The 19,198-nt window shown below is 38.6% G+C and overlaps 1 protein-coding gene across 11 annotated transcripts in view; it reads right to left on the bottom strand.

Moving 5' to 3' along the window:
• CACNB2 (calcium voltage-gated channel auxiliary subunit beta 2) overlaps positions 1-19,198 on the bottom strand; it is a 352,771-nt gene that overhangs the window by 21,126 nt on the left and 312,447 nt on the right. For 4 of the 11 annotated variants that reach the window (XM_004578562.4, XM_004578565.3, XM_058669301.1 and 1 more), the window contains 4 exons: positions 12,816-12,938; positions 10,913-11,049; positions 6,684-6,760; positions 1,778-1,911 (listed from right to left, as the gene is read on the bottom strand). In XM_004578562.4, the coding sequence (XP_004578619.2) occupies positions 1,778-1,911; positions 6,684-6,760; positions 10,913-11,049; positions 12,816-12,938 (471 nt within the window). Of the gene's footprint in view, positions 1-1,123; positions 1,186-1,613; positions 1,634-1,777; positions 1,912-6,683; positions 6,761-10,912; positions 11,050-12,815; positions 12,939-19,198 lie in introns of those variants that run through there. The other 7 variants (XM_004578566.4, XM_004578571.3, XM_004578572.4 and 4 more) reach the window with 4 other exon arrangements.

Here is a 19,198-nt window from a genome sequence, read left to right as displayed (position 1 = left end):
CCATCATTAGAAAGAGAAGTTGCATGCATTTTAGTAACAGCTACCAAGAAGTTCTTAAGTCTGACATGGCCCAGGAACTAATACTCTGGTTCCTTTGGTCTATGTGACTACCAGCTAGCAAAGGGTCATCCATGTTGGTAAACAATCAGTTGCTTCTGAATGGATAGGGTAGCAACAGAAATTACCTTATTTGATGGAATATTGCTATTTTGTGCCAGGTTGATAATGGCACCAGTAGTTTTCCACCCTTGTTTTTCTGAATTGCTTAGTGGGAAAATGTGAAAGTCCTTAAAGTGTTAGAATTTATGGGTCAGCAAACCTCACAAAACTGTTGACTATCATGTTTTCAGTTCCTATTCCTGCTCTGTCAAGACCACAGTAGCTTAACAGATTCTTAGGCTTCTCAACCACAAATACTGCCAGTCATCTGGCTGCGATGAGAAGACAGGAGCAGAAAGATGGGCAGGCTCTCTGTTGCAGACAAACATCAAGATGGGGTGACACAACAGTCCAGGTGTGTTAATTTTGCCTGGAGTGCTGAGGTTCTCTCAGTAAAGCTGACACTTGATTGAAAAACAAAATTTTACAAGCCCAGTCACCAGCACCTTATTGATGTCTTTAGAATTCTTCCTCCAGAGAGCAAAAACATTTGTTTGCAGAGGAACAGAACTGTGTGTGTTGAGAATTTTGGCAGAAAGTGGAATTCACTTCATGTCCACAAGCATGCAAGTGTTGGAGCAGACCTATGGTTGCACCAAACCTGCTGACGTTAGGGTAGATGATTCTAGAACACAGCATAGTGACTGTGGAAAGTGGTAGGGAAAGTGTGTGGGGGGGTGGAGCAGTGAAAACCAAGGGAGAGGGACTTCTAAAAAGTACTGCTCAAAGCTACAAAACATGCCGAGAGGACATAGACTGAGTAGGGAGCTCTAGAGGACCCTATGCTTTCTAGTCGGGTCAAGTAGCATCCTTGCATAGCATCCTGGTTGGCCAATGGCTAAGACTCTACGTGTGGCCATCAACCTCATTGTCCAACAGGTGGGATGCTGACATCTGACTGATGGAGAAGGCAAGAACATTGGGAGAGTATTTATATATGAGCATTTATATAGGAAAAACTCACAGTAAACCGCCAAAACAAGCCTGCAGTTTTCCACTGGTCTTGTTCATCTGCAGATTTTGCACCTAGTGGATTAGAAGTTTAAATACTGACTAAATTAAAAATTGAATATTCCTCTTTTTTTCTAGTACAAGTTAGGTATCTGGATATCATAAATCAGAATCTAATAACTGTTTGCATATGCTTGATTATAAGTTAAATTTCTGGAAAAAAGACAGGATAAGCATGCACAATTGAGGTGCATTAGATGGAACTGTTAGTGTCCGACATCTGAGTTCCCTTGGTGGTAGATATTATTCCATCAAAAAGGATAAGTACTGCAATGGTGTTTTAACCAATCACTCACTGAATTCAGTTGTTTTGAAACTCATGGACTCAATTAGCTGTTGATAGGTTCATAGGACAGAAATGATTGTATTTAATAGAACTGCGGGAAATAATGCTAATGATGCCAGTGGCAGGATAAACACAGCTTATGTCAATGTAAACTTACCGATTTCTGCTTCTGCTTAGCTACAGCAGCATGAAAAAGAAACAAAGAATAACAGAGCATGCATGTTATTGGCTTGTCAAAGGACACAGACGGTCAACAGGACTAGAAATGTGACGCAGTGCAGTTCAGCGAGTGGACAATGGGAGCCGGAAAGTTCATGTTACCTTCTTAAAGAAGGGCATTCTTTTCTCTTTGGAGTGGGGTGACGTTACACTGTTTGCACTGGGTTTAGGGGAGCGGTGGTTTGCTGGAATATCATTTTCTTCTGCATCTAAGCCAGTAGCATCTATGTCTATAGCTATATACAGACAAACAATTCAAAAATCATCAGGTGGACAGGAGAGGAAAAACAGGTTATAAAGAAAATAAAAATGAAAGCAAAACTATCCACTATAAAAGGTCTACTATGAGTGCTCAACAAAGTACACAAAGAAAGTAAAATTCATATAGGTACAGCATGTTAAGAATGCAATGTAATCAAATCTAACATGTATGCTGCAAAAATCAGTTTCACGCTGGACCTCTTGGAAAACATTTCCTAGAATTTTTAATTTGTAGCATCAAATGATAATGTTGGCATTCCATCAGCTGGGTAAAAGTACAGCATAGATTATTTGGCTTCACTTCTTACAACATCTCAAACTCACTTTTAGATAACAAACAACTACATCAAAAGCCTTTATCACAATGTGCCTCAGACTTTGCATTTTGCTAGAATTTGTAGGAAATGAAGGGCAGTAGCAAAAAGTTCACTGAAATTGCAATTGGAGTCTGCAGCCATACCACCCTGAATGCGCCCAATCTCGTCTGATCTCGGAAATTGCAATTGGTATTTAATACAAAGTAAGACTACAAAATCTGCAATCTGTGTGGCTAGGGCTTCATGCATAAGGCACATGGTTCTGAAGGGGAATCAAGGATGGGTGGGAAATGATTGCAAGATGGCATGTGTACCCTCAGCAGACCTGGCTGAAGACCAACTGGGAAACACCAGATCTGATGACATACAAACAAAACTGGTTTGGGAATGACATGAGAGAGCTTCATATAACTACTATAAGGCCCCAGAATTTCATATAAGGGACAGGGTGCAAGGGCACAAAAATTTAAGACCCATCTTAAAAATTATGGGCTTAGATTTGTCGTGCAATATGCTTTGATTTTCAAATCTTCAGTCTGAAAAAAAAAAAGCCTTAAAAGTAAGTGCTAAAGGAGAAAAGAATGCATATTCTCACTTGGAAATTTATTACAAAATGCTTCTAAATTCAGTTACTATAGAATTTTATCAACTGCAGAATCAGAGCTGGAAGTATTTTACAGATCAACTTCTACTCTGTAATATCTATTAACTGAAAGATATGCAGAGTTTCAGTTACTCATTTCTTGCCTTGAACAAGGTAGAACCAGGACCAGAAATCTGAGTTTTCTTCTGCAGTAGTTTCCTGTCCCTGTCCTGTGCTCACCTTCAGCTAAGTCCCTTCTCAGTATGGGGGTACTCGCTCAAGTCCCTTAGTGTTCCCATTGAAGTCATGTTCTCACTATCAGAAATCAGGAGGCTATTACTCAGTCGACTGGCTCTCAGATTATTCCATGGTTGATATTATGTCAAGGAGAAGAAAAAAATTTACTCACCCCAGGAAAATATCCTATTACACATGTTAGATTGCTAACAAAAACCACAGTATGTTCAGATATAAGGAACATGTTATGTTTAAACAATAAACAGCCTTGTGCGGTAACACAGCTACTGTTGTAAGCTGAACTGGTATTCACAACAAGCTTCCCAAGAGATGGGAGACCATCTAACAGAATCACACACTGTTCTTCAATTTTGAAGTTATTAGGGACATTCTATGATTCAGCCCTTTTACAACTTTTCATTTGGTAAATGAGAAAACCTGTGGTGAAGTGAATGCCTGGCATTCTTTGCACAACACTGCAAATGGCAGCGATTGTTACCGTAATAGGAGCACTATGATTTTCCATCAAGTCAAGGTATAATACACTGAATTAATTCCAGGTATGTAGACAGATACCTAGTAAATTTGACCCATCTCTGCACACTGATGAGCACTGTGGTGTGGGAAGCATTATTAAATGTGCCCAGGGGGCTGAACTAGTGCATATTTTTATACCATGCTATATAGCTAACCCTTTGCTCAAGTAGAAAAAATCTCCTTATGGGGCCTATTGAATGGCTCAAGGCTGGGAAAAATTTGAAAAAAAAGTTGTGAGAGCTATGTAGAGGAAGGACACTCTGGAGGATTTCATTATTCCTAGAGCATGTCTTAACCAACGCCAAGTTTCCCTTCTGGTAGTAAACTGGCGCCTTCTCTTTCCTGTCTTTTACTGGGTGTATCAAGCACACACTCCTGAAGGCATTGCTGAAACTAAGGTGATCTAGTTTGCATGTCAGAGTTGCCAGAAAACTTCAAAGGAATGTGATTTTATGATCTGCCCATTCGATTTAGTCTACTATGATTATCAGATGGCTTTTTTTCCCAATAGGAAGAAGGGAAAGGCATAAAGTCATAATTATTTTGCTGTTGACACTGCCCAGATATGGAAACCTACCCATAGCCTGAGTCAAGTTTCAAATTTTGCCTATACTTGGACAAACAGGGCTTGAAATGCTGAGGACTTTCCAGCTTCTTTGACTATTGGTAAACTTAAATCTAAATGCATCTAGGTTCATTCTGAAGCACAAAAGATTCTTAAGTGTATAGTCAATCACAGAACATGCTAGAGAAACTTCCCAAGGCAGCTAAGCGGCGTGCAGCCCTCTGCAGAGTTCCTGGGGTCTATCAGACTCAGCAGGCCTTCCAGCTCCTGGGAGGTGGCACCCTTTTTCAGTCCTGCACATGCAGTTCCAGACCTTAGCCAACACGAATGCTGACTTGGCAAAAACTGCTTCCCTCTCTCCAAACTCATTTATTTCATTCTTCTTCACTTGCATTATTATCATTTTTCTTACAATGCTCGCTATTAGTTGACAGAGACCCTTGGAAACACTCTTTTGAAATTTTAAATGTTTGAGCTTGGTTAAAGCTGAGAACTCAGGAGTGACCCACATGTACCCACATGTGTAGGTGTGGCATATGCCTTCTGCAGCTGGCCTCTGCACCACGCCCAGACGTGAAATGCAAATTTTTCTTTTTCCAGATCCCTGAGGACATCCAAGCATGTTTACTTTAGACACATGCTTATGTGCTCTGGTCTAGCCATGAATAATGGGAATTATAATCAGGGCCTCTGGGAGGCAAAAATTATTAAAACTTAAAATTGCAACCCAATCCACCCTTGGAAGGTGTATTAGAGGTGGTCAGTGGGAACGTCTTCAGAAATTTCTGGAATATTCTCATATCATTTGGGATACTGAAATGCAACTTATCCGTGTTTTGATGCACCTGTCACATACTTTGTAACTGCTTATATCTTCCAGTTCTCCCATTTTTTTAAACTTTCAGTATTCAGAAAAGTTATTCTCATGCCCATACATATATAAAACTTTGGTGAAATTCTATATCGTATTTATTTTAATACATTAAATTCTTCGTGGACTTTTAGGTTATGATAAACAGCTAGCTATGAGTTATTTTACACATACACTAACATTCTTCAAAATGTATTTACCTCTTTATTACATATTGTTCTGTATTATAATAAGTGCTGAAAAAGGAAATGGTTGAATGTCCTTGTCTGTAGAAGAGGGTTTCATCACAATGTGATGCAGCATTTTTTTTTTCCATTTTAGGAGCCTGGAAATGGTTGCTGAGTACTTCCAAGACACTATGAGGTACACAGGCTGAGCCTGGGAGTGTTACAGGGATCTCTGCAACGTCACCTGTTTGTGGAGCAAAGACTACTTGCCCTTCCCCTGTGCATTCAGGGAATGCCTATTCCAAAAGGCCCAGAGGGAGATACTAGTCTCACCTAAGAGCTACTTGGGCCTCAAAACTCATTTCAAAGACATTTTTGTAATTAATTTTGAGCAGTTTACAATTGCTGCAAGTAGTCTTTACAACAATATACATCATAAATAATGTATTTCTAACTGTACTCAGAATTTGCTCAGTGATAGTCTGCCAGTCTTTGCTTACAGGGTCCTTGTTTGTCAACATTCAGGAAAGAAGTGTGATGAGTAGAATAGAGAAACTCTGCTCTTAAGACACACTAGTCACAGTGTGACTCACTCCTTAGTTTCTTGATAAAAGCACAATTGTCTGTTTCGGTTCTCATTGCATTTCCTGCTCTCCAGAAATCACACACAGAATAGTTTTGCTCAAATATTTGGGTGGCCGATCCTGACAATCTGACTTCCAGTTCTACATCTTAGGAAACTATGGCAGTGATCTTGGCTTTCAAGCAATCATTAAGCACATATTTTATATACATATATGAAACTACAAATTCTATACAAAACGGCACAGCTATAAGATTAGCAAACAAACATGCAATCACCTTAAGAAAAATTATGTCCCATAAAGCACATACTTACACTAAAATTATCTTAAATTCATATTTAAATGGGTTTCCTTTATCTAACCACTCTGAGAAGGAACCCACTGTCCTGGAAAACCAGACACATATTCTTCCTGTAACTGTTCCCAGCTTTCCTGGTACATCCACGTGCCCTCTACATCTTTCCTTGTCTTTCTGCATGGTTCAGGGCAGACCATTTCCTCCACCTTCACCTCTGTCCACATCTGTGCCTGCCTAAAGTTCTTATGTTCTTATCCAGCTGTTCTTTTAAGGTAACTTTGAAGCCCACCACTTAAATTATAACCATGCCAACAGGCTGGACACTTTTGCAGGTACCCAGAATAAAAGATTAACTTATATTCATCCCTTTGATCATCTACAGCAATTCAGATAAACACACTGACATATTTGCATTTTTTTAAGCCAGGAAAAAAAATGGCCTCTTATTGTTCCCAACTCTTCTCACTTTTTACCCCTTTTAACATCTGAATTAAGATATAACTTAGCATGTGTAAATTCATACAACTAGCTTAGACTGGGAAAAACATGAAATGCAGTATGTGCTATTTACACCAATTACACACTTACCAGATGATGGAGGTGTAGATTTTCTGGAACTAGGTACAATGTCACCCAAACTGGATGATGAATTTCCTCCTGATTTACTGGAATAAAGCAAAAAGTTACATTAAATCTGACATTTATTTCAAAACCAGAAACATTGATACCACTCAACTAGCATGATCATTGTTTCTTTAGTTCATCTTCTCTGTAAGGGGGCAAAATCTGGTGGAGATTCTTAGAGTTCTTGAAACTGCTGTGTGATTATTTCTGTTTTTAAATCCAAAGTTGAATGTTAAAAGGCCCTGAGAAAGTAAAAGAGAACTATGTACTTTGTGCAGCCTGCAGATCCTCCAGCCAGACCACAGAGAGCCAAGGAGCACAGATGCCTTTTGCTTTTTAATCCAAGAGTCCCTCAGAGACAACACATGTAACCATAAGGCTAACACTTACTTCTTGTCTGGTCCCAGCTCCACTTTATCTTGGTCATTTCTACCAGAGTCTGAACACTGACATGATGGACTCCCAGTGGCCTAGACACTTTGGAGTTGATATCACAACAACAGGATTCATGTTTCTTACCAGCATACTTAATGACATTGAATAAAACGACTACATTCTAGATGAAGGTAACAAGGAACTTGGGCAAGAGAACCTCACTGTCCAGTTTTCATGGTCACGGTGCAGCCCGGGTGTAGCTGAAAGCATGTGCTACAGGTGTGTCTGCATGAAAGGTCAATGCTTACTGACAGAGGTATCAGTGTGCAACTGTAAGATCCCATAGAGCACTGTCACAGGCTGGACTTTATAGCTTCAGCATTTTAAGGCAAGAACCAAACATTAAAACTTTAATGATCAGTTAATGAGATAACTCTATATCTTCTGAGGTTCTTAAATGATACTCCAGTCCTTTTAATAACACCATAAGACAGTATTAAAACTGGCCAAAGAAGCCATGTCTGGCAGTAACATAAGGATACTTATTACCACGAAAAAAAAATCTTTCCTTCCAGAAATTTAGTCTTCTAAAAAAAAAAAATTATTTTCTAGGGGCTGGTGCAATGGCTTAATAGGCTACTCCTCCACCTGCAGGCACCGGCATCCATCTGGATACTCCACTTTCTTTCCAGCTGCCTGCTGGTAGCCTGGACAAACAGTGTAGGGCGGCCCAGGTCCTTACCCTGAACACACATGGGATGTCTGAAAGAAGCTTCTGGTTTCACGCCGGCTCAGTTCTGGCTGCTGCCACCCTCTGGGGAGTGAACTAGTGGATACAAGATCCATCTCTTTCTGTTTCTCCTCTGAAAATTGACTTTTTCAAATAACAGTAACATTTACTTCCTAAAGTATTTATCCTAACTTCAATTCAGGCAAGGCTGGTTTCATGTTCTCTTTCAATTTCAATGTAACAGTCAAAATGTTATTTGAGTCGTACAAAAATCGAGGCAAACACTGCAAACAGTGATGCACATTTGCTTTTTCATTTTTACTTCTGTGAAAATGCCAAGATTTTGAGCCATGCCCAAAATTCTATTGCCTTCAATTTTTGTCAATTTTTATCATTTGTACATCAAAGTTTTTAAACATTGCCAGACTCTGGTTATGATGTCTGAACAAAACTATGTTTAAACTGTTAGAAGACAAATATAAGAACCTGAGTAACCAAGTGGACATATTTTCACATATTTAGGCAGAGCCTGGATAAGACAGGAAAAAAAAAATGAAGCCAATCAAAAGGTATATCACTATGCAAAAAATAGCTCAACCATCTATACTAACATTTTACACTCTCTAAATGTGAATAATTCATTGTCCTTTAGAAAACATGCGAGGGTACTCCAACAAAGCTATAGAGGGACAGCTATCCAGGGTATGTAAAGTAGCATCAAGGTTCAATATGCTGCTCAGGAACCTGGTTTCTTGCTAAGAAATACACCAGAAGACAATAAGATGATGGCTCAAGTAATGAGGGTCCTGCCAGCCACACGAAGACTTAGACTGATTTCCTGGCATCAGGTTTTAGTCCAGCCCAGCCCTGGCCACTGGGAGCATTTACATTGTGAACCAGAGGATGAAATCTTGGTTTTTCTTTGTCTCAAATGAAATCAAACAGAACAACTTTGTAGAAAATGGAATTGAACTTTAGGTTTGTTTTGGTGTAAAAGGCTTTCAAAATCCATGAAGGTCTTAAAAAAATTCAAAGAAAATAGATCCAGCATGATGGCTTAATGGCAAAACCCTTGCCTTACAACTGTCAAGATCCCTTATGGCTGCCAGTTCATGTCCTGGCTACTTCACTTCCGATCCAGCTCCCTGCTTGTGGCCTGGGAAAGCAGTAAAGGATGGCCCAAAACCACCCTTTTTGACCCTACATCCAAATGGGAGATCTGGAAGAAGCTCCTGGTTCCTGGCTTTGCATCAGCTCAGCCCTGGCAGCTGAGGCCATTTTGAGAGTGAACCAGCAGATGGAAGATCTTTGTCTCCCCTTCTATCTGCAAATCTGATCTGCCTTCCCAATAAAAACAAATTTAAAAAAAATCATAAAAAATGCCTAGTGTGAACAAAGCACACATGAATTTTCAAATTTCTGCAAACTAAACTTCTTTTAATTCAATTTTCCATCAACATTTTCAAGTGCCATCATACTTACTAAAGTAAACAATATTCTGTAGTATTCAAATACTATGATCAGTGCAGAGAATAGAAAAACACATAAAGCTAACAACACTAGAGACTGAAAGACAAGGATCCTATCTCCAGGCTCCCTGTAGGTAAAATGAATATGCACTGGTTTTTTTTTTTTAACATGCCTTGGCATTTACACTAACACATATTTCTACACTAAATTCCTCCAATAACACAGGAACTAATGAACGTGAACTCTAGAGGTCTCAAAACAGAGAAATTCATCTGAACTAAAAGGCTTAATAATTAAAAAATGCTAGTCACATTCTGATACATTACAGCATGCGTCACTACTCCTGAATAAAAGATGGGTTCTCATGAAACTGTTAAATGTATCTTGATAACAGGATGCTAGACTTTATCATTGTCTACACCTAAAATGCCATGATACTCTAAAACTTCAGAAGGATGGATTTCTGACTGTTGCTGAAAGACTATATTGCAATGATATGGGGCAAAACAGTTTATTATGGGGGAGGGGAAATTTCTGAACTGTGTCACGAAAAATAAAAATTAAAAGAAAAAAAAATCACCTATTTGTTTCTAAAAAGGAAAAAAAAGAAAAGAAAGTGGTTCAAGGGAATCTAGAAAATGACTGTAATGTTTAAGGCTCAATTGGGTGGTGTCTGCACACATTTTAAATTATGCATGTAAAACAGACAATGTTTTTGATGTGTAAATTATGCCCCAATAAAATCACAAATACGAAAAAAAAAATGCTACTCAATGAAGAGCAGGATTTCAAGTCACAAAGCAAATTCTGTGTCATTTGTTTGCTGGCATTTGGAAAAAACTCCCTTGCTGACATTGTAATGTTAACAAAGGAACTATAGAAACAAGTAAGATACAAGCCAAAGAAGACAGAAACCTAGCTGTTCACAGGAAGGAGCCTGTGTTCTGTCCTTTCCCAAGGAAAAGGTGTGCCCCATCCCTCCCCCTCTTACAGAGGGTTCAAGCTAAGATTCAACACACAGAGGAGCAGTACTTCCTGAGGTGTGCACTGCCCCGGGGAGAATTACTCAGCTCCAGCCTATTTCTCCACCTCACTTAACTGTAAAGGCAATTTTAACTTGTTTCACACTTAGCTTCTCTTTAAGTACTTAACAGTGGATATAACTGAAAATTGAGTTTCTCAGGTGAAAATGAAACTAAGAGACGACAAGAGCTGCTGTTTGCTGATGTCATCTGAGGTTATCATCTTGAAGACGTCTCCCTGCCAGGCCAGGCGGCTGTGGACTCTGGGATTCGTCACCAGGGCTGCTCCGTGCCATAGCAGTTTCAACAGATGATTAGGACTTCAGAATTTCCTTTGCACTGAAGCTTAGATTCAAAATTTTAACCTTCGTTATTTCATTAAAAAATGACAGTGAATTTGATTCCCTTCCAAATGAGAGGAGAATCAAATGCTGGGATAACAGGTTTTAAAATGTAGAATTCCTATTGTTTTTTCTGTAAGTCATCATCGCCGGGCTCAGTTTGAACACATATTCAAAGATGAACAATACAGTCAACAGCAGTGCAGGACAGTGTAATCTGAACTCTTACCAAAGCACGGGACGTTTTTCTCATACCTGGAATAGAATTTCCCTTGCTTGGCTCTCTGTTCGTGCTGTAGCCTCATGTTTTCTAGTTTGACTGGGCTTGGAATGAATCCGATTTCACAGCCTTCTTTAACCAAACGCCCTATCCACCAGTCATTGTTAAATTTCTAAACACAAAATCAAAATCATTAAGATCAGTCCGCAGGAATTCAGAACTTTGAAGCACTATTATTGCAAAACAATTATTTTAAATGGAACAAAATATGGCAATGAACTATGTAACGACTGTCACAATTCAAGAAAGTTTTGGATTTGTGGCTTGAGTGGATAAGAGTGAAATATTACTGGAATGTTAATAATCCATCAAAGGCTTTCTGCTTTCTCTTTTCACTGGTGTTACCTTAGGTCTGGGCTGAATTCTTTCCTAGCTACTGTTGTCACGATGGGCAATACAAGTTTTCTAGGTTCAAAGATTGGCAGTCTTTCCTAGTAAGAGACTGTGAAGAGCGTGGAGGTGTCACACTCATCCCTATAGGTAATCAGAATAACTGGGAGTGTTAGGAATGAATGACTGGAGAGGTGTGATAGCTCAATACGCTAATCCTCCACCTGCAAGTGAGACCATCCCATATGGGAACCAGTTCATGTCCCAGCTGCTCCATTTCCCATCCAGGTCTCTGTTTGTGGCCTGGGAAGGCAGTGGAGGATGGCCCTCCCAGCTTCCGATGGGTTCAGCTCTAGTCACTGCGGTCATTTGGGGAGTGAACCAGTAGATGGAAGATCTTTCTGTCTCTCTCTGTAAACCTGCTTTTCCAATAAAAATAAATAAATCTTAAAAAAAAAAAATGAATGAGTGCCAACAGTTATACAAGTACCCAAGACAAAGTTAACAGATTATTTCTCTATAGTTACTACAGGCTAAACATGTATCTGTTTCAGGTGAAATATTTATCTTGAATTTTTATGATTTCATTTCATTTCACTTCATTTCATTTTTCTCAACCATGTAATTCAGTGCTCAAACACTTCAAGAATTTCCATTCCTTCTTTTCTTTCCATGGTGGGCAGAGATCTTTAAGTATCAGCCATCTAAACCACCTGTTACAAAGTCAAATTCTAAGCACTCCATCATTTGTAAAACAAAACAAAAACCTTTTCTTCCTTCCTGTTCAGCCAGTATTTCCACCTCTCTCTAAAAGCTCTAAGACTTTGTACTTCTGACTCCTTTTGGCAGTTGTCCCTGTCTCCATTCATGGCCTTTAATGCAGTGACCAGGTAAACTTCCCTCACTTGTCAGTCCCAGTGGACATGTTCAAACTGTAAACCCTTTCACGTCCAAGAAAATCTCACATTACTTACTCAATGAGAATATTATATGGGGGAATTCCTGGCCACTCAGTATAGTGTTCCACAAAGAATACGCAAGATAAAATGTTGATGCAAAGCAAATCTCAATTGAGAGTTGATTTTTCCAGTTTACGAATTAAATAAAAAGGTAGTGATGGCTACCATGGAGTGTTTCTTGCCTTATTGACCCAAATTTCTCTCATTTTCATTTCTGCCCTAGAAAGTTAACATGTGAGGACTGAAAAGAGACACCAGTACTCTGGTTCATCCACTGTGAACTGGGGACCCATGGATTCTGGATACTCAACTCTCCCCGGACAACTCTACTCTGGATGTCAGGAAAAAACACAGAGCCAAAGCCAAACAAATGAAAAAGTCCAAGTTAAGCATGAAACAGGATCGTCTACTCTAGGAATTTCCAATTACTAGGCCAAAAAGCTCACAGGGACCTTGAGAAGGTTGTGAGTCGTTTAGTATGAACATCATACACAGCAGACCATACACAAAGCTATTTCACAGAGGAAGAAATAAAAGATTCTTCAATGTGAAAAATTTCACTGACAACAATGGAAATTGTTTTCCTTACTTCCTTAACATGCAGAAAATCTTTTGCTTCAAATGAGATGGCCATGCCTGGCACTGGGACATCATCTTCATGGGCTGCACTGTAGCTGACATTTGTCCGAACTGCAAATGCAACGGGCTTTGTCTGAAGAGAGAAAAGGAAAGGACAAAAAAAAAAAAAATAAGAAAAGAAACAATAGTGCCCGTCCCCTTTCCTTACAAGACAGACACTCAGAATAACTGTTGTTAATATCTGTCATCATATCACAAAAAAGCTTGTTAGCATCCATATTGCACAAGATCTGGCCCTCAGCTACATTCACCCATTTCTGAACTTGAGTAAAACCACTGTTCTCTTTGACAGTTCTATGAGGAAGGACGGTGATGCTCAACAGTGGAAAGAGGTGCTTACAAAAGAGCCTATAGCAACTGCAAGCCAGGGAAGCACAAAACAGAACCAAATCCCTTCTCTCTCAGTCACTCTGCCTTGAAATAAATAAAATTATTTTTTAACACTTTGCCTTAAAACAAACAAAAAATGTTTTTTAATCTATCTCACTGCCAGGGTTGAATCTCTTCTTCAGCAGTTGACTGCCTTCACTCACAGGAACGCATTGTGACTATTTTACAGCATTTAGATATTTGTGCTGATAATGAAGACTGAAAGCTGCTTTTTTTTTTTGACAAAATGCTAAGAAAAAATGGTTTGGTATAGAAAAGCATAAAATAAATAAGCACAAGCCCACCTTGCAGCCTCAAACTTGATGAGCAAGTTTACACATAGAATTACAGGCATTCATTATAAAAGTCACATATTTCTCACCCTTCACTAGAATCAATTTGAAATCCAATAAATCAGCTGGCAGTGTAAAATCATTTTTTTAGCTTTACTGAAAAAGACTGAGTAACTTTGCCCTACTCCAACATCTACTTTAATGAATCACTAATGACATAATTCCAAAAGGTACAATATTTTGGATGAAAAAAGAATCAGGAAATGAATGTATGTTACAACTATAGCAACTATTATTCATGACTGTGGGAAATTATGAAAGCAATGACCTTTTATTCTATTATACTTCCTCCTTGAGTTTGCTCAGTCATTAAAGAATAACATTAATTAAGATATCATTCAGTATTTGATGTTTTAAAAATGTATAGTTAATTTGTGTTCTCGGCACATATCCATAATACAAGACAGAAAGACAGGAAGACCGAAAATGGTGAAAAGATGTGTCTATCTCTCTTGCTCTCTCCCTCACTTGTTTTTACCACATTACGAGCAAATAGATTCCTAAGAACTCTTTGGTCTTACTAGGGACAACCAGCAGGAACTGGGATAGAGTGACACACAGTAACCATCCCAATCTTCCACAGCTGATCAGTTGTACCTGCTGTTCCGGTTGGAGACTGAGCTAAGGGTTTAAGCCTGTCAAGCAGTTTAAGCCCTTTCCCAGTTTGCAGACTGGGAAAACAGAACCCAGATCTGGGTATAGGCATCACAGACAGAAAGTGATTCAGATATCTGAAAGTCACTTGTTGGCATTATTATTTTTAATGCTATACATTATGATTTTAATGATACACTGATGCTTCCCTGTTCTTGAAATTTAAAAAAAATGTGCAGATAGAAGTCAGTCATTGTTTTTAAGACAGAACCCCACACTTTTTTTTGAAAGATTTTTTTCCCTCTTTTTATTTTGTTCATAATCTTTACATAGTTGATTAGGGCACAAAGAATCAAAAGTTAGATGAAAGTGGGCAACACCATTGTTGTTACATTCTCTTTCTTCCTTCTTATATTTGGGGGAAGGGGAGAGATCTGGGGAAAAGCCACATCCAGCCTCCCAAACATCCCAGGGTCCCCGATGTGGAGCATGCTCCGAGTGCTCCGCTCAAGCGGTTTTATAGTTCAGCAGTTCTGAATTGCTGTCAATCTCGCCATTCCAAGCTCGATGAACTCTCTCCAGGATCCACTGGCTGACATAGCCCACCTTAGAATCTCCATTTGCCTAGATTTTCACTGCCAACCCTTGGCTGGAAACCCACACTTTGATAGTACAATAGTATTTCCTTTTCTTCCTTGGAATTTCCTAAAATATGTGAATTTTATTCTCAAGCTGCAATCATACTTGATTTCATCCAGTTTTAAGTGTAATACATTACCAATGTGGTATATTTGTTAATCTCTAATTTAAAAATTATTTTAACCATTCATTCTTTTTAAAGCTTTAGGATTATAACTTCTTTTAAAAATGAGAAATATTATGCCTTGAAAAGACTTCATATGAAATGTTTTTTTCCCTCAGGGTCGATTCCAAAAAGTAGAATGAAGAAGCCAGGAGTTACAAAGACCTTTTTACATTCTATCCCCAACTTCTGTCCAAATGGGTTGTACCTTTTTATACTGCAACCAGCAGTGTAAGAAACGCTCCCTTACAATAAGATAATATCTTAATAGGACTGAATTTTACTATTAGAAATAGAATTTTCTTTCATATAATCCATTTAAAATTAGAACTGTTTCCAATGACCAAAAAGGATCAATTTTTTTAATGCTCCATGAACTTTTACTTGAATTACATATCTTTTATTTTTTCCAGGATATAAAGCATGGAATTTTTCATCATTATCAGAACGCAAATTTTTACTGTACAATATTATAGAGAAGCTCACTGAAAAGTTTGTCTTCTGGTAACTTTTATTAATTTTTGAAATATCTTAGCAGAAGACACACTTGAGAAAATGAAAAATAAAGGATAATGAAGGTTGATATTTGATTCCAGAGGCCATACATCATTTGACGCTCTCAGGCTAAGATATCAGTTGGGAATGTGCCTCTTCCTTTGTCTCACCTCCTATAACCAATGAGAATACTCAAATGTGGAGGTTGATATGGGAGTCCATATCACAGAACACACAGGTAAGAAAGAGCAACAGAAAGCTGTACCTTGACATCTGCATTTCAGGAGCTATGTTTCTAAAATTAGACTGGAATGTTTATAGTCATGGTGAGGGTGCTGGGGAGGGGATAAAATTAGCCAAGATAAGAGTGTCTGCAAGAAAAAACCCAAAGATGCCAACCAAATGACCATGTCACTTGTGATTTCCTGAACTCACCTCCACTCCACTAAGCTGAAGGAGTGCATCTACCATGCGAAGGGACTTGCCACGTTAATTTCACTTACGTGGGTTTCAGACACAGACTTGTAAACAAACCTGGATTTCAAAGTTGTTTCTACCAACTAGTAGGTGAGTGACCTAGGAAATCCTTTCCTCTCACTGAGCACATTTTCTCAAAGGAAAAAGAACACATGCCTTTAAAGATAATTTTTGAAAAGGAACAACATAGAATGACAGAGAGAAATCCTAAATGGATGCAATAACCAGGTTTGGGAGCAGGCCAAAGCCTGGAGCTTCATCCGGGTTTCTCAGGCTTGGGCAAGGGCCCAAGTTCTTGGGCTATCTTCCTCTGCTTTCAAGATCCATCAGTAGATGGATCAAAGGTGTAGCAGCCAGGCTTCAAACTGCTGGCTATACAGAATGCCAATGCAACAGGCAGCAGCTCTTCCTGCTATTCTAGCAATGCCATTCCTCAGAACACCTATCTGCCAGGTTGTTTTGTTATCACAGAAAGTGCATATCATGAGGTTGGGCTAGGGTTTGCTACCTACATTGAATGTTCTAAGGATAGACACTGGCTACATATAAAAATAAATGCTATATACAGCTCAATGCTTCCCCATATTTACTCCTCATCTGTTAGGCTACTGCACATACTCCTCTAGTCTCTCCCTCCTCAAGCCACATGACGTGAACACATTTTAATATCTATCATATGATGGATGCCATGCAGCTGTGATATCTGAGATGTTTTTTATCCCATATGGATTCTTTTGTACTCCTAAGGGTATGAGACAAGGGAAAGCATTTTTGATACACATTTTGTTTATGCAAGTTCTATAATTTTTTTCTTTGATAGTTTTAGGATACTAATTTTTCCCCTCCAAATCAGCTTAACGTTCCAAGGGATATTTCCTAAAGAATCACTAGATTTTACCCTACAAAGAGATCCTGGCCTTGGCCTGTCCCAGCCATGGCCTTTGAGACCATTTGTGGAATGAACCAGTGGATGGAAGATTTCTTTGCTTTCTCCCCTCTCTCTCAGTCACTCTGCCTTGAAATAAATAAAATTATTTTTTAACACTTTGCCTTAAAACAAACAAAAAATGTTTTTTAATCTATCTCACTGCCAGGGTTGAATCTCTTCTTCAGCAGTTGACTGCCTTCACTCACAGGAACGCATTGTGACTATTTTACAGCATTTAGATATTTGTGCTGATAATGAAGACTGAAAGCTGCTTTTTTTTTTGACAAAATGCTAAGAAAAAATGGTTTGGTATAGAAAAGCATAAAATAATTAAGCACAAGCCCACCTTGCAGCCTCAAACTTGATGAGCAAGTTTACACATAAGAAATACAGGTATTCATTATGAAAGTCACATATTTCTCACCCTTCACTAGAATCAATTTGAAATCCAATAAATCAGCTGGCAGTGTAAAATCATTTTTTTTCTCATTTAGTTACAGTGCTTTTTCCTTTACAACATTTTTCATAACTGATAGAGAATTTTCATGCAAAGAGAAGTTGAATAAAAACATACAACATATACACGGTCAGTCTCATCAACCCCAATATCCTCATGAAGACCCTATACGGGGAGAACTGGAAGGCCCCAGCTACACTAACTCTCAAAGAGTAAGCAAAGAGTAAGCTACAAGTCACAAAAAAATCCCTTTTGTTTGTTTGTTTGTTTACTTTAAGGATATGACAAGCATTTAAAGAAAACACTCTGGAACCAAAAGGGTATTAATGCCATATAGTAGCATAATTATTTGTTTTATATAGTATTCAATTTCTCCTTGCTTATATTTATATATATTTATTTTATTTTTTAATTTTTTTTGTAGTTGCCTATTAGCTTTACTTTTTTTTTAATTTATTAATTACATTGTATTATGTGACACAGTTTCATAGGTACTTGGGTTCTCCCCACCCCTCCCCAAACCCTCCCACCATGGTGGATTCCTCCACCTTGTTGCATAACCACAGTTCAAGTTCAGTTGAGATTCCTCCATTGCAAGCATATACCAAACATAGAGTCCAGCATCTTATTGTCCAGTCAACTTCAATGGCTTCTTAGGTATGCCCTCTCTGGTCTGAAGACAGAGCCAGCAGAGTATCATCCCGATCAATTAAAAGCTTCAACAAACCATCAGCAAAAATTTACATCATTATGAAATTAATTGACATAGTAATGAGTAACCAATATGTTAAAAATAAATGCGAGTTCTTAACCACCTTCTGTGACCACCTCATTGACATTTCAATTTTCGTTTATACACAACATATAACATACATAACATAACATGTTATACATAACATCATATCATCTTAAATTAAGGCAAACATGCGGTATTTAACCTTTTGGGATTGGTTCATTTCCCTTAGCATTATGGTTTCCAGTTTGGCCCATTTGGCCACAAAGAACTGCATTTTGTTTTTTTTAATAGCTGAGTAGTATTCCATGGAGTAGATGAACCATAGCTTTCTTATCCAATCCTCTGTTGATGGGCATTTTGGCTGCTTCCATGCTTTTGCAATTACTGATTGTGCTGCTATGAACCTAGGAGTGCATGTTGGTTTCTCATAAAACAAGTGTTCTGGATATATTCCTAGGAGTGCTATTGCTGGATCATACGGCATGTTGAATTTGAGTTGTTTAAATGTTCTCCATACTGATTTCCATAGAGGCTGTACCAGCCTGCAGCCCCACCTGGAAACAATGATTCAAAGGTTCATCTGGAAACACAAAAAACCACGGATAGCTAGAACCATCCTGAAGAACAGAAAGTTAGCAGGGGGAATCACAGTTCCAGACCTCTGGACATACTATAGGGCAGTGGTTATGAAAACTGCCTGGTACTGGCACAAAGATAGAGAGGAAGATCAATGGAGCAGAATAGAAACACCAGAAGGGAACCCAAACAGGTACAGCCAAATAATCTTTGACAAAAAGACAAATGACAATCCAGGCAAATGGGAAGGTCTGTTCAATAAATGCTGTTGGGACAACTGGTTAATAGCCTGCAGAAACAAAAAGATAGACCCACATCTCTCACCATACACTAAGATCAGATCTAAATGGATAACAGATCTAAACCTACATCCAGAAACCTTCAAACTTTTGGAAGAAAATGTTGGAAATACTCTGCAAGATCTAGGGGTAGGTCCCAACTTCCTAAAAAGGACACCAAAGGCAATAGCAATCAAGAGCAGAATAAACAAATGGGATATCATCAAACTTAGAAGCTTTTGTACAGCAAGGGAAATAATCAACAAAG

The sequence above is a fragment of the Ochotona princeps genome, chromosome 10 (assembly GCF_030435755.1).
Source record: "Ochotona princeps isolate mOchPri1 chromosome 10, mOchPri1.hap1, whole genome shotgun sequence".
Lineage (NCBI taxonomy): Eukaryota > Metazoa > Chordata > Mammalia > Lagomorpha > Ochotonidae > Ochotona > Ochotona princeps.
The sequence above is the reverse complement of the archived record's forward strand: the minus strand, read 5'-3'. Positions and strand labels throughout refer to the sequence as shown.